General features: G+C 35.8%; 1 protein-coding gene across 4 annotated transcripts; it reads left to right on the top strand.

The window, feature by feature from the left end:
- The first annotated feature begins 432 nt into the window (after positions 1-432).
- TSK (tetratricopeptide repeat (TPR)-containing protein) lies at positions 433-15,068 on the top strand. 4 transcript variants are annotated; one of them, XR_015422719.1, is made up of 22 exons: positions 433-866; positions 1,515-2,312; positions 3,117-3,293; positions 4,564-4,655; positions 5,530-5,628; positions 5,820-5,984; positions 6,144-6,298; positions 6,385-6,428; positions 6,508-6,753; positions 6,897-7,038; positions 9,183-9,296; positions 10,446-10,546; positions 10,681-10,804; positions 11,113-11,222; positions 11,904-12,015; positions 12,272-12,376; positions 12,480-12,543; positions 12,642-12,762; positions 12,883-13,053; positions 13,682-13,799; positions 13,878-14,485; positions 14,866-15,068. XR_015422719.1 is itself a non-coding variant. In XM_087127753.1 (20 exons), exons 1-20 carry the CDS (start codon positions 594-596, stop codon positions 14,408-14,410), a joined length of 4,023 nt encoding a protein of 1,340 aa, XP_086983879.1. In that variant the 5' UTR covers positions 433-593; the 3' UTR covers positions 14,411-14,702. The 4 variants fall into 4 exon arrangements, 1 of the variants encoding a protein (XP_086983879.1); XR_015422718.1 differs by having other exon boundaries at positions 5,820-6,298; positions 14,870-15,068; XR_015422717.1 differs by having other exon boundaries at positions 5,820-6,298.
- Positions 15,069-15,505: the final 437 nt, after the last annotated feature.

Below are 15,505 nucleotides of genomic sequence, written 5' to 3'. Positions count from 1 at the left end.
TTGTGTTTCCATGACGCATTTTGTTGTTTTGCCATAACTTGGGTCACACTGTTAGGTGCGGGTCACATTGTTAGGTGCGACAATGGCTCTACTAAGAAGGCACACAAAAATTTGGAGACTAGGTCATCATGGCTACTATCCTGACTTGAATCCATTTCTTCTAAGCCCTTTACATGGCCCTTATTGAACATTGGGCCAACTCATTCCCTCTAGACCTATTGTTTACACCAGGACTATTATAAATTTTCATAAAAAACATGTGAGTGAGAACAAAACATAAACGGAAGAGTAAATATCGTGACCATGACATAAGAGAATACCTTAATCCATTTTTTCAAAACACAAAAAATAAAACCAAGAAGGTAAAAGTATGCATCAAAATTGGCACCAAATGGAACCTAAAATTTAAAGAATAAAAGAAGGAATAAAATATTTTGGCGGGAAGATCATCTCTTTCACTCGCAGGCTCGCAGGCTCAAAGACGGAACCCTCAAATCCTCTGCAACTTCCAGGCTTACACAAGCCGCTATATCTGTTCCAATCCTAAGCGACAAATACAGTCGCCGACGTTCATCGGAACTGCCCTCACCGGAATGACCCGAGACGGCGTACAATTCGACGCGGCGAAACGATCATATCGAAATTCTAAGGCCGAGGGGAACCGGCACGAGGAAGCCAAATGGGCCAATGTTATCGGCAATATCTTGAAGAATAGAGGAGAATACGTAAAAGCACTTAAGTGGTTTCGGATTGATTACGATGTGTCGGTTAAGTACTTACCTCAGAAGCATATGCTGGCAACGTGCCAGTCTCTGGGCGAGGTCTATCTTCGGCTTGAACACTTCAAAGATGCTCTTATATATCAGGTGAGATTCTGGCTTTGGATAGCGTTCGTGCCTAGGAATGTATGGAGTTAAAAATTAGGTTTGGTCTGAAAAAAATACGTTCATAAAATTTCTGTAGTTCTCGATGCCAAATTGATTATGCAGGTAAAGATGTTGGATGTGGATATGATTTAGTAGTTTTTGTTTTACTTGCTGGCATTTCTTCCCCATAGACTTGGAAGGGATAGTTTAGGATCGAATTAACCCGATCATTCGGATTCCGTAAAAATGCACAGGGAAGTAAACTTGAAATTAACAACTCTGATATAGTTCGTTTTTTCGTGTTTTGCTCTATAGTCATTGAAAGTTTCATTTCATAGTATTTTGGCAGCTGTACTGGACTCTGTCGACTAATCTCCAACTTAAACGATTTAGAAGTGCCGTTGAATCATTTGTAAACCGATAGTGCTTTTATTTTTCAGTGTTCTGTCAGTAGCCCGTCTCTTACGTCTCCTATACTATGTGTTTTATCTTCTACTTCTCATTTTATGTTCTCGTGGAATATAAACCAAATTAGGTGCTGTTGTACAGCTCAATAACATATCATGATGGCCAGGAGTAATTTATGTTTACCATTCTATTTTCAATTTGTTTTTTATTGTTTATTACGGATTTCATATTTAATTGCAGAAGAAACATTTAGAGCTAGCCAAAGATGCCAATGACCTCGTGGAACAACAAAGAGCTAATACTCAACTGGGTCGTACTTACCATGAGCTATTTTTGAAATCTGACGACGACCATTTTTCAGTTCGAAATGCCAAAAAGTATTTCAAGGCTGCCATGGAACGTGCAAAGTTTCTGAAAGATCACCCACCAAAAATTGGATGTTCATTCCTCAAGGAATATATTGATGCTCATAATAATTTGGGAATGCTTGAAATGGATCTTGATAATTTGGAAGGGGCCAAAAAGATCTTAACGAAAGGACTAGAAATTTGTGACGAAGAAGAGGTGGATGAGGATGATGATGGTCGTAGCAGGCTCCATCACAACCTTGGAAGTGTATATATGGAGCTAAGAATGTGGGATCAAGCTAAGAAGCATATTGAGAAGGACATAATTATCTGTAAGAATATTGGGCATTGCCAAGGAGAGGCTAAAGGATACATTAACCTTGGTGAATTGCATTACAGGGTCCAAAAGTATGATGAAGCAATTCATTGCTATCGGAAGGCTCTTCATCTAGCAAAATCAATGGAAGACGAGGATGCTTTGGCAAGGCAAATTGATCAGAATATTAATACAGTTAAGGAAGCTGTACAAGTGATGGTTGCACTAAGAAAAGAAGAGCAGAATCTTAAGAAGCTAATGAGAGAAATGGTCACTGCTAGAGGCACACCTCGTGAGCGCAGATGTCTACTGCAGCAAAATGCTTCTCTTGATTGCTTAATTGAAAAATCAAGTACGATTTTTGCATGGATGCAGGTGAAAGCAATAATTTCTAATGTCATATTATGTTGCACTAAAATTTTTTAATGAGAAAGTAACTTCTTTGCAGCAGCGGTGGTTGTTTTTCCTAGACTTGAACCAAACTAAAGTTACAAAACGTCTTTAGGTTTGATTTTAGTTCCTTAGGTATAACGTACGGCAGTGCTTAGTCCATGAATTGCATGTTAGAGTATGCAGAAATTTTAGTTAATTTTGTGTCCGTTTAGTTTGTTTTGACGTGGGCTTTTATTCTATTTGAGTATTTGTTTGAAAATGTTTCCAGACATTTGTCAATGAGCTGACTATATAGTTTTCTTTGGGACAAGAAAAAATTGACACATTGGTTTTGTAAATTATTAATTAGAATTTGATTTAATGTTATACAGCAGACAACTTCTAATTGGAGTGCTCTCTCTATCCATGCAAGTTCATTTTTGTAACTTCAGCATCTCTTTGATCAATCTCAGTTGTTGTTTCATGTAGTTTTCTTTTATGATAAATGGAGCTTTCGTAGAAAATAAGGAAAATGTTTCATACGTTTTTTGCTGGTTGGGGTATTCTGCTCCCTCTGCATTTGACTGCAATTCTTCCTGCCTACGAAGCATTTTTTAAAATAAAAGTATGGCTCTCTATATGAGTTTTTCTTCCATGTTTTTTTTTTTTTTTTTTTTTTTTTTTTGATGAATTTAGGAGGCTTTTTGTGCATATGAGTTTAGGTAAGGATTATATACTATGGTTGTGGTACGGATGTTTTCCTTTTTGTTAGCATTGTTGTTTATTAATACTTCTGCTGTGGTTTAGCATCTTGAATTTGCAAAAAGGAAGAAAAGGGTTGCAAATGAACTTTGCGACAAGGAAAAGCTGAGTGATTCTTATCTGGCTATTGGTGAGTCATATCAAAAACTAAGAAAATTCACAAAATCCATTAAATGGTATGTGAAGAGCTGGGAAGTATACAAGTCTATTGGTAATTTAGAGGTAATGTTTGTTCCATATGTTTTATATGTAATATTGAAAGAAGCCTCCTAAACTCTACACCCTAAAATTAAACCACCTCTTCAAGATATTTGTCAAATTAGAATTTACAATTATTTTTTGTATATTTTATTTACTCATTTGTAAATAGCTCTTAATTGGTACTTGTTTCCTCGTATGCTATTTTCCTTCCAAGTTTGTTTTCTTTGTAATCTCATTTACACTCTTCTTGCGGGTCTTAATGTTGAATTTGATGCGGTTGGAATAAAATTTTTGGGACCCAAATATTGGGCAAAGATCTTCATCACAAGCAGAAGGATCAACCATGAAAGTAGGAGGTATCAAAATGAATAATCAAATCACTCACGCTGAATCTAACAACTGGGAAGGAGAAGAATCAGGAAATAAGGATAATTTGGTGTGTACTTATTGCAAAATACCGAGGCATACCAAGGATAAATGTTGGAAACTGCTTGTGATGTGGGGAGTCCACTCGGGTATGAGCAAACTGGAAATAAGGTTTGTAAAGTGAAAAAAGCATTGTATGGATTACTTCAGATAAAAAATTATCTTAGAATACTTGAAGATTTCATGGGAAGGAACTATGAAACTTTACTGTGGTAATAAGCCTGCCATCAGTATTGTCCATACTCCAGCTCAACTTGATAGAGCCAAGCATGTAAAAGTTGTTGAACACTTTATAAAAGTGAAGTTGGATAGTGGTCTCATTTGTACTCCATTTGTGCCCACCGATAATCAAATAGTAGATATCCTCACCAAAGGATTGAGCAACAACTTTGAGAATTTAGTGAGCAAACTGGGAATGGAAAGCATTCATTCAATGGCTTGAGGGGGAATGTCAAATTATAATTTACAGATAATTTTTTTGTTGTATATTTTTCTTTCTTATTTGTAACTAGCTCTTAATTGGTAATTGTTTACATGTATGATATTTTCCATTGTTTTTCTTCTATATAGATTAGTCTTGTACCGATTCTTCTTCAGTAAGAAAGAATTATCTTCATTTGTATAGATTTTTTTTTTCTCTTGCGAATATTATTTGGAAGAACTGTGAAAATTTAACCTATGCGAGAATTCAAAGTATTTTAACCTATGAAAGAATTATCTCCTCAAATGTATCTTGTGAAAACATATTTGAAGTCAAAGTATTTTAACCTATGCGAGAATTCGGATTCAGTGAGTTGAAAATTTTCATATGTGGTGATAGTGCTATTCTGGTTTGTTTTTATGCTCTTTCAATCTTTTATATTAGGGACAAGCACTGGCCAAGATTAATATTGGTGACGTTTACGACTGTGATGGCAAGTGGACAGAAGCATTAGATGCATTTGAGGAGAGTTACAGGTATTCAACTGCATTCTTTAGGATTTCCATTTTTCTTTCCTTATCTTCTACTTCATAGAGCATGTAAGGTTTTATTGTGGGCTTGGGATTTTTTTGATGTCCTTGCATTCTTTCATTTTTTTTCTCAATGATATTGTGATTCATTATATATATATAGCGCATGTGAGGGTTGAAGGCATTCTTCCTCAGTGTCGTTTTTGAGTTTAAAATACAAAAATTTAGCAGTTGATACGTTAGTTCTTCCAATTGAAGAGCACTAGTTCCCAGAATTTAAACCATGTTTTTGTGGGAACACATAAACTCACAGTTTACTAATACTGTAATCGATTCTTAAATGATGCATAGTAAGAAATTCGCTTCATTTTGATTGGTTTGCACCTTATTGCCTTCGCAAAAAACCTTCGGGTCTTTCCTTTTGGGTTCCTTGTTCTGAGATAGACTTACTTTACTTCTGAAATCATAAAATTTAGAAGAGATTGTGTTATGCTATCTTCTAAAGTTACACTCCCGGTAATCATTGATCAAAATACTTAAGAGCCTAAACTTCTGCAAGTATTTTGTGTTTTTCCCCCCCTTCTTTTTTCTATCTTTTAATGGGGTTTTAATTTAAAAATTGATGTGATTATGGATGCTTTTACGCTTTGATAACATATAAATTACCGTAATGATACTTCTTTGAGCAATTTGAAAATAAGATTGGGTTGCTTCTTTATTCATTACCATTAAACTTGCACTTGCATTAAAAAGATGAAGAGTGCAAAAATTAGTTTTCTCAAAATCAATGGTTCAGGCATTTTGATAAACACTGATGGCACATTTAATGTCCTTGCATTTGAGGGATAGTTTGATGCTTATTTGGTTGCCTATATTGTAGGATTGCTCTGGAGGCTAAACTTCCTTCTGTCCAGCTTTCAGCTCTGGAGAATATGCATTATAGCCACATGATACGATTTGATAATGTGGAAGAAGCTAGGTAAGTGTACTATACGTGAAGTGAGAACATAATCAGTTTATATTTATGGGACTTCTTCATTTAGTGATTAGAAAATAATTTTGGATATTATAGAGCTCGATTTTTTCTTTTATAGACGTCATGACTTGTTAAGCTTGTTCGTGTTATGAGCTCCCATAAAATAAATAGAGAAGATGATGTCTATTTTGCAGGCGGTTACAGTCCCAAATTGACCAATTGAAGGAAAAAACGAAAAGTGGTAATGAAACAAAATTTGTAGCAGAGGATTGCTGCTCTGAAACTGATTCAGAAGAGGCTCTGTCAGACATTCCATCTAATGAGTGCTTGTCAGAAACTAGAAAATCTTGTAACAGCAGGTTTAATTCTTCAAAATCTTTAGCTGATTTAGAAGAGCCAAATGACCCAGTTACTTCTACGTCATCCCTCAAGCGGCATGAAAGTTCACCTAAAATCAAATCAATTGACATGGAAAAATACAATGCTTCTTCTAACCCTTCTGAATTTTCGCCTAAAAGTTTGTCTCAGTCAGCTGGTAGCCAACAGACTACCATTGGTCGTAAACGTGTTCGTGTGATTCTTTCTGATGATGAGGGTGAGGATGAAATGATTGATTTCTCAAAATCAAGGCCTCATTTATGCCGGGGAGAGAATTCTGCAACTTCTGATGAGAGTTAGTTTTTACTCCTTAACTTGTTTGAGCTATAGACTTTCACAACCATTGACTGAGTGTTGGCTGTGTTTGTTCCTCAATTTCAGACAAGAATAAACAATGCTCAGGAAATATTGCTGCAGAAATTAAGGTATATCTCAAATTGGGTCTTTGAGGATTATCATGCTTGTGTTTGAATAACTTTTATCGTTTAATATTTTGTTTGGTAGGAGGGTTCAGTAACAACCAGCAAACATGCAAGCAGGTCTTGCGAAGACATTGAAGAAAGCACTGGTTCATATAAATACAAGAGTCGAATTATCGCTTCTCAAAATGATAAAGTTTTTGGAACTCAAAATGCTGAAGAAATATTTCGTTCTGATTCTGCTGCTAGTGGCTCAAAATTTGAAGTTGACATCTCGGAAAATCTGTTGCATAAATATAATGCTACCAAGTTGAATCCTTCTGAGCAGGGTGTAAGTGTTCTTTGAAATGCTAGCTTGAGATACTTATTTTGTCAATGGCTTACACTCATGCCAAGATTATTTTAAATTTAAGTTTTTTGTTTACTGTTGTCATAAGCTTCTGACCTAACTCCTAAGATATTCTCTAATTGCAGGAATGTGTTACATTCAAAATTGATAATAAGCTGATACACATAGAGATTGAATCATTTGGAGATATGCTAACCATTGAATCTGCGAAGGAAGAACTAGCATGCATTTACTATCTACAACTTCCCTTTGAAAAGAGATCAGAGGGTATTTACCAGATACTTACATTTTTTCTGCTCAAATATCTTAAGTAATTATGGGTACATAAGATGGATGGCCTTACTAAAAAAATGAAATAATTAAAATCATGGGGCTAAATGATATTAATCTATGATTGTGATGTCCCACATTGGTTGGGGAGGAGAACAAACCACCATTTATAAGGGTATGTGGAAACCTTCCCCTAGCAGACGCGTTTTAAAGCCTTAAGGGGAAGCCCGAAAGGGAAAGCCCAAAGAGGACAATATCTGCTAGAGGTGGATCTGAGCCGTTACAAAGGGTATCAGAGCCAGACATCGGATGATGTGCCAGCCTTCTCGCTGTTCCCCGAAGGGGGGTAGACACGAGGCGGTGTGTCAGTAAGGACGCTGGACCCCAAAGGAGGGTGGATTTGGGGGCGGTCCCACATCAATTGGAGGAAGGAAAGAGTGCCAGTGAGGACGCTGGGTCTCGAAGGGGGGTGGATTGTGATGTCCCACATTGGTTGGGGAGGAGGAACAAACCACCATTTATAAGGGCGTGGAAACCTTCCCCTAGCAGACGCGTTTTAAAGCCTTGAGAGAAGCCCGAAAGGGAAAGCCCAAAGAGGACAATATCTGCTAGCGGTGGATCTGGGCCGTTACAATGACAACGTGTCAACATGTCTGAATTCTTTGTAGACTAAATTGAGACTTCTCCACGTGAGTCTATGTTAGTTTCAAATCTTCTACTGTTAGTTTTTCCAAGATTACCTCTTTGGCGTTGTTTTCTTTGAAAATGTCCCTCATTCCAAGCGGAGTAATGTTGGAGGGGAGAGCAGCTAGCGAGGCAATAGGTCTTGAAGTGGGTTAGATAATTAAGAATTCTAGAGTGATCTGTTAATTACTGAAAGCATGCCTTAAATGAAGTTGAGGATGTGTTTGATATTTGACGAAGGCTCTTTTCTAGAATGTTGAAGGATTGGGTGTATGTATAAAATGAGCACAGTTAGTGATTTGTTTATTCCAGTTAATCCAGACATTGTTATTCTTCACAGAACCAAATGTCAAAAGTATTTTTATGAGTTTGGTTAAAAGTTTATAAACGATATGTGGTACGAAATGAGGAGAATTAGAAGGCCTAGTTGTTGGGGTATCATGAGTCTATCTCTGAATTTACCTCATGTTTGGGAGTATATTTTTCTAAAAGTAGTGTACCAAAAATTACTAGCAATGGTGATGATAATAGAGTTCTCGGCCAGTCTTCGTAGATGTCGTTCTTGTTGTAGGCGGATGAAGCACTTGGTCTTCCTATTGAAAGGAATCCGTAGATCCTATACTTCGGTACTTTCGGGAGAATAAAGGTGATAAAAAAATTCCTGAAGTAGAATGAAGCTTTTCTAGGAGGACAGATTGACCTTTTGTGGTCTCTTTTTTTTTATGCCACATTCTTCTCGTTGAAACACTTTTTTTTTCTTATAAAAAAAAAAAGAATTTTTTTTATCCAATCAGCATGCTAATACCTTTATTTGTTATATGCTCCTATCAAATTTTCCTCCATTTCTTCCCAGAAAATTTGTTTGATAAAAGCAGTTTTTATTGATAAATATAAAAGAGTGCTTGTACAACAGATGAAAGCCTATGACAAAGGAGCCAAGAAAACAAAAGGTTAGCTAATGACACAAGTACGAGAAAGGGTTCCATTTCCAAGAAAGAGAGAGAAAAGGACAATCACTTCTTAGTATAGAGACCTAAAGTTAGAGTTTGTACCTAACCAAGACCTAAACCTTCTCCATGAACCCTCTGCTTCTATAGAAACCCCTAATCTCCCCAAGCCAAATATTTTACAAGACTGCGAAGAAAGTAGTACACTGGAGGGCTATCCTCTATCTCGAAAGGGTGGATGGCTGTAAAACCTTCTCCACGATAGCCCTTCATGGTTTGGAGGTTGGAGGTTGATTGAAAAAAACATCTTATGGATGTTGATTTAAGCATTTAGTCGGGTAAAGTGTGTGGAGAAATATCTATGAAAATCAAAATAGCATATTCCATCTGTTGGTAGCACAATCAGTTTTGTCCCCTTGTATCTCAATTTTAAAAATTTGATTTTCATCGACATGTGTGATACAGTGGGCTAAACAATTCCTAATATTTTTCTTTTACATGCCTTCTTAGGTCTGTTACCTGTGATTCAACATATAAGTTGTGATGGGAGAACTCTGGAGAACCTTGAATTTTTAAAACCCTATGGCCATGAGAGAAATCTTTTGTTTGATGCCGTCGTCAATGGTATGTTTTATCATAAACTTATTTTCATGATTTCATTTTTGGATGTATGTTTTATCATAAACACTTTGTTCTCTAAGCATTGGTAGAAATAAAAATTTAGTCTCTTAGTTAAATTACCACCAAATCCAAAAGCTTAAGCTGATGGGTTATGATAAATTTAATTATATCAACACTTCATTTGTGATCTTGAAAATTTTTTGAAGTTCCAAGAAGTTGAATCAATATTAATTGGGGAGAAAATGACATACATGAATTTAAACACAAGATCTTCTGTTTCGATATCATGTTAATCACCACTTAACACCCTAAAATTTAATTTGTGAGTCCTTACGATTCCAATTTTGTAATAAATAAGTCTTTATACTTCAAAATTTGTAACTATTTAGTTTTGGTTGTGAAAAATATTATTAACATTTAATAAAACTCCTTATCTATTAGATTGGTCAATTTTTTTGAGACCAAGTGTTTATAAACTATAAAGTTTAAGTAATTATGTTATAAAAATTGACACTCAAAATTTAAAAGTATAGGGACGACTAAATTGTTACAAACTAAAGGTTGATAATTAAATTGTTACTTTAAGGAGAGTTTAGGGACCAAAAGTGTTCTTAAGCATGTCAATCTTATGTTGTATATGGTGCGCGGTCTCATCCAATATTGTTTATCAATATGCCATTTCACATCGTGGATGGCACGGAATAATGACTTTTATTCTTGTTTCGTCAATTGTGATCGTTTCAGAATTTGGGAGTTGTCCAGTTGTTGTATATGAGAAACTAGGTTTCTATCTCAGCTTTTAGTTGAGGGAATTGTCAATATTAAGGCTATTGATTGAACCAAAACCAATTTCCCCGGTTTTTGGTATTTTTCTGAACTGTTTATCTATCATTTAGCCTTATACTATAGTTCTGTATATCCCACGATTACTTCAAATAACAATATTATCAATCTCATTGTTCGCCAAATGTAGTATAAATGCTGTCATTAGTTTCTTGATTGCTGAACTTAAAGTGACACCAGACGTATAATTCTGTGTGTCAAATAAATAAAATAATTACTTACACCTTGACAGGATGTGTTGTTGTTCACAAAGGGGTTATTTGCTGATAGAGTCAACTTAATGAAAAACATCGTTTTATACCTTGACAGGATGGGTTTCAAAACCCTTGATAAAACTCTATATTGATTACTGCAAGGAGTTATCCGAGACACCTAACATGAAGTTGCTGAAAAAACTGTACAATCTGGAGGTATGTCATTGGTGTTAGTTGACCTAATGCTACCCTCATTCTGAATGGGACAAACTCTTGCAAGAAATGATTGCAATGTCTTTCTTCAAGGTGGATTATATTGATTTGACTGGCATCTATCTTATGTATTCTAGGCTTCAGATGACGAGATTGCGGTGCCTGATTGTGATCTGCAAGACTTATCTATAAGTCCACTGTTGAATGCGCTGCACATCCAGAAAACTTTTGCTATATTAGACCTTTCTCACAATTTCTTAGGCAAGTTTATTCTTATTGTTAAAATTGACGTTCCCAAATAGAGACCATTTCACATACTTAAAAGAAGTTAAAGTTTTTTTGGATTTTTTTTTTTTTTAAAATACTAAGATAGGAGTCTGTATGGTTCGTATTATTACTAACTTTGACACTTAAGAAGCAGCTCCGTTAGAACATTGAAATATCTGAGAAGAAAGTATTACACGTGAAAACTTGACAAATGAAACCTGAACTGAATAGGACATGCAAACTATACTATTAGTATTTGGGGTAGTAGTACTGTTTGCGTTCTTATAACTCATATGCTGCAGGAAATGGAACGATGGAGAAAATTCAGCAGGTCTTCAAGCAGTCCAGCCAGACACATGACTTAACGTTAGATTTACACTGCAATCGATTTGGTCCAACTGCTTTATTCCAGGTTTCATATATCCTTTTAAACATTTAAATTAAAGTTTTCTTTGACTCTTCATGCAAGACGTTTACATCTAGGAGGATTACTAGAACTCTTTTATGGAGAAAGATTTTTGTTCCTAGAAACATCTGAACCTAGATTACAGTTTTCTTTTGTATTGTTTGCTAAAAGTGATGTGGTTACAAAGTGGATATTTGGGATTGGATAAATGCAGGGCTGCAAGATTGTTCCCGTTTTGTGTTAGGACTGGAAATGATTGTACTGCAACGAGCAAGGAGTGTTGTTGCCACAAACAAACTAATAGAGGCTTCAGGGTATTAGATCTGATTTGAGCAATATTGAGTGTGAATAAAGATTTCCTTTGTGAGTTCTTTGAGAGAGCTTAGGCTGCATTGGGTACTTTTACTATTATTTGGAGTACTCAATTAGAAAGAAACAAAAGCATTTTTGCATTTGTAGAAGGGCATTGAAAGGAGGTTTGAAGTGTGCTTCACTTCAATGCCTCATTTCTGGCTTTTGGTTTTTAGCATTTCTTGGGCGTCTCTTTAATGTTGATTTTCACATTCTTTTTGCATCTCCCTCGTTTGCCTTGGCCTGTGTTCTCGTGTAGCCCTGTGCTATGTTCTTTTGGTTTATTATTTTTTAAAATTCTGGAATTGTCTCTGTTACTAATACCCCAATATTCAGATTTGTGAATGCCCTATTCTTTTCACTCGATTGGAAGTGCTTAACATATCTGGAAATCGCCTAACCGATGCTTGTGGATCATACCTTTCAACTATCTTAAAAAACTGCAAAGGTAAATGCATTGCCGATTTAGAAGTGATTTTATAAATAGTTCGTGTCGTTTGAGCCCTATATGAAATTTGGTTGGTGTCTCTACGAATTTCTTTATTCTGTCTTTTTTTCTTCGTATTTTAAAATCATTGATGCATCTTGATTTCAGCTATATTAATTGAGTTCTAATAATATGCACTGAGGTTCTGGTTGAATGTCAATAACCTTTCACTTCGATTTATTTTTCAGATATAGCTTGATTGTTTTCATTTTCCCAGGTCTTTGGAGCTTGAACATTGAACGATGTTCCATCACATCTAGAACAATTCAGAAGGTTACTGATGCATTGGAAGTTGGAGCATCCCTTGAAAAGCTGTATATAGGTTACTTTTTTTTTTTTTTTGCATGAATTGAAAAAACAATGGCAATACTGGTATCTTCCTCTTTATATTTAGGGACTTAAATTTTCCAATCATTCTTCGACAGGATACAACTCAATCTCTGGAAATGCCCTCAGTAGTTTATTTGTTAAGCTCACGGCACTGAATAGGTTGGATGAACAGAATTATATTTCTGCTTTTCTTTGCAGAGTTTTAAAGTTCAAATCTCCTGGAGAAAATTTAAATGAACGACCTGGTCTTTTTGTAGGTTTACAAGTCTTAGTCTAAGTGGTTTGAAGTTGAGCAAGCCTGTTTTGGAAGGCCTTCTCCAGCTTATTAAATCCTTGGGGTTGTCTGGATTAATGCTTGGGAGCACTGGTATTGGAGATGTGGGTGAATTCTATGACGCATTCCTTTATTTTTTTCCCCCTCTTTTTGTTATTTACCTTTCTGTGCAGTAGCAAGCATTATTCTTCCGTTTGGTGACAAGACATTACTAAACTCCGCAGGATGCTGCATTAGAGATAACTGAGTCATTTAGCGGAAGTGAAGAGCTTGTGAAACTTGACTTAGCTTATTGTGGACTGACATCCAAGTACCTTGTCAAATTTGGTGGTTGCATTTCTATTATACAGCGCATTCATGAGCTGAATCTTTCTGGGAATGCCATCATGCAAGAGGTTCGTTAAAATCGCCTACTTCTATACTCTTCTCATATTGGTCATGGTTGTTTAGTGATTTTCTTATAACAATACAAGTTATCCTTAATAAACTTTTATGCCATTTTTTGTTAACTAAGCTATTTTAACTTCTTATCAAGTTACTTTGTTGGATTATGCACCAAGTACACTTTCACCTATCATTCACGAAGAGGGCTAAAAAGGAAAGTTTGAATAGTTACGTTTGGGAAATGTTCTTGATATGTAGGAAGTGCGGTGTGGTTTGCAGTTACGAAGTTGCTTTTAGGAGAGAGGTAGCCCCATTGAATAGGTTATAAACTCTCGATTCATGAGTGTGATTGCGCTGAGATTACACAATCCATATGATAGTTAATTTGGGTTGTGTTCTTAATTAGATACGTATCAGACATTTTAATCCTGCTAAGAAGGAACCGTATCTTCTGAACAATGGAGCAAATATGATTAATAGGTCAATTATCGGACTTCATTTTGATTATGTTATGTCATCGAACCTGGCATGCCTATTATTAAGTTGTATTCTGTTTACCTTGACGTTGTAAAGTCAGCAATTTTATCCTGACTGATTCATTCGCGCATTCAAAGTCCTGATTATTCAGCATGACCACAGGGTTGTAATGCAGTATCGTCACTAATAGCTAACCCTCAATGTGGCTTAAAAGTCCTGCTTCTCAACAAGTGTCAGCTTGGCCTAGATGGAGTAGTTCAAATCATTCAGTCTGTAGCAGGTTGTAACATTAATGCAAAGTTTTCATACGAGGCCCAAAATGGCCAACTTTTTGTTATTAATGTTAATTTTGTATCAGGTAACTACTATCTTGAAGAGCTCAATCTTGCCGACAACGTTGATCTTGATAGACATGCCCTGCAATGTAACATAACAGAGAAAGAAAGTAAAGAACTTAAACAACCGTGCCACGATATATCTAAACCTCAAGGCCTAACATGTTCAATAGAGGAGTTGGACCCTGCCCAACAGAATTTAGAGGAGGTAAACGCTGAATACAATCATCTTGAAGTTGCAGACAGTGAGGAGCCAATTAGAGAGGCTGCAGCATCTGGGATTGATGATAGTTGTGCAAGTTCATGTGAAAGGAAATCCGCGTCTCTTGATTGCCAATCTATTTTACCACTTTCAACTGCCATTGGGATGGCAAAAACGTTGCAATTACTGGATCTTAGCAATAATGGTTTTTCTGCCAAGGAGACTGAAACAATGTTTGGTGCATGGTCAACTTCGAGAACTGGTTTGGCCCAAAGACATATTAAGGACAACATAGTACATCTATTTGTAAAGGGGACGAAGTGTTGTGTGAGACCCTGCTGCAGGAAGGATTAGTTTAATGCTGCTGAAATCTGTTATATCAGATTCTTTCTTTGAATACTCCACGTCCAGACGGCGAGGATTGAAGAGGTCAGTTCTCAGTACGCCTCATTTCTACTTCATCATGCAAATAACCATCTATTGCCATGCACAAATTATTTGCTTGGATTAACTGTTTAGCATTGTGTATTATAGGGGAAACCGGCAATAAGTTTGATTAACATTTCCAATATTCTATCACATGTCAAGTTTCTTAACGATTGAACAACTTGAAAATAGTACAATGACTGAGTCATTGAGCTCATAACTATGTATTTAAGATGTAATGTTCTTTAGAAAAAGATAGGCTTTTTCCACTTCCCTACCCTTTACGCAAACCAAGGGTGATGGTTTAACTTCATTCAACTGCATACCTGTCTTGCACCTTGCAACATGTGATGTTTCATGTAACTAAGTGTTTTTTTCTCTAGGCAGGCTAAAATTGCTTCACGGGTGGACCGACTTAAGGCACGTGGAGGGACCGGTTTTTTCACGTATAAACAAACCTTTTGGTTCCTATATTTTTCATCTTCTAACTTGTTAGTTCTTAATACTCTTTACAAAATGTATGGAAACAAAAGAAAAACAATAGAGAAATTGTATATCCAATAAAATATCAACTCATTCAATGTAATATTCAAAGTTAGGTAGAAGTTTTTGATTTCGCTATTATGACCAAATTTAAAGAACCTGTCCAAATTAATCTCATAATTGATAGCATAAAGAGATTTAATTTTTAAAAAATGAATTTTAAAGTGGGTTTAAGCTTATTAAAAAGAAAAAAAAAAAGAGGGTATAATAATTTAATAATGGCAAAGGGGAGAGTTGTTGGCATGCTTCTCAACAAATTGCAGTGGGATTCCTTTTGCTCATTTAATTCATTTGCTCTGTCCCTTCCTCAGGAACCTCCTGCCCCTAACTTTTGCTTCCTTTACCATTTTCTTATTGCCTTTATATCTTTTAGTTTCGTGTGCTAAATCATGCTTCCCTCCACATTCCTTAGCACGTGTAATCAATATCTCTTAAATTTGGTTTTGTTTCTCCTAAAAACCAATTGAATATCTTTTATTT

The sequence above is a fragment of the Cucurbita pepo genome, chromosome 10 (assembly GCF_057944985.1).
Source record: "Cucurbita pepo subsp. pepo isolate OVF chromosome 10, ASM5794498v1, whole genome shotgun sequence".
Classification (NCBI taxonomy): domain Eukaryota; kingdom Viridiplantae; phylum Streptophyta; class Magnoliopsida; order Cucurbitales; family Cucurbitaceae; genus Cucurbita; species Cucurbita pepo.
Note: the sequence above shows the minus strand (reverse complement) of the source record. Positions and strands in the feature narration are given on the sequence as shown.

Coding starts and splice junctions, on each gene's coding strand:
- TSK (XM_087127753.1), top strand. CDS start 594: ATGACCCGAGACGGCGTACAATTCGACGCGGCGAAACGATCATATCGA. Junction 7,039..9,182: donor CTTTGAAAAGAGATCAGAGG/GTATTTACCAGA, acceptor ATGCCTTCTTAG/GTCTGTTACCTGTGATTCAA. Junction 10,805..11,112: donor CCTTTCTCACAATTTCTTAG/GCAAGTTTATTC, acceptor CATATGCTGCAG/GAAATGGAACGATGGAGAAA.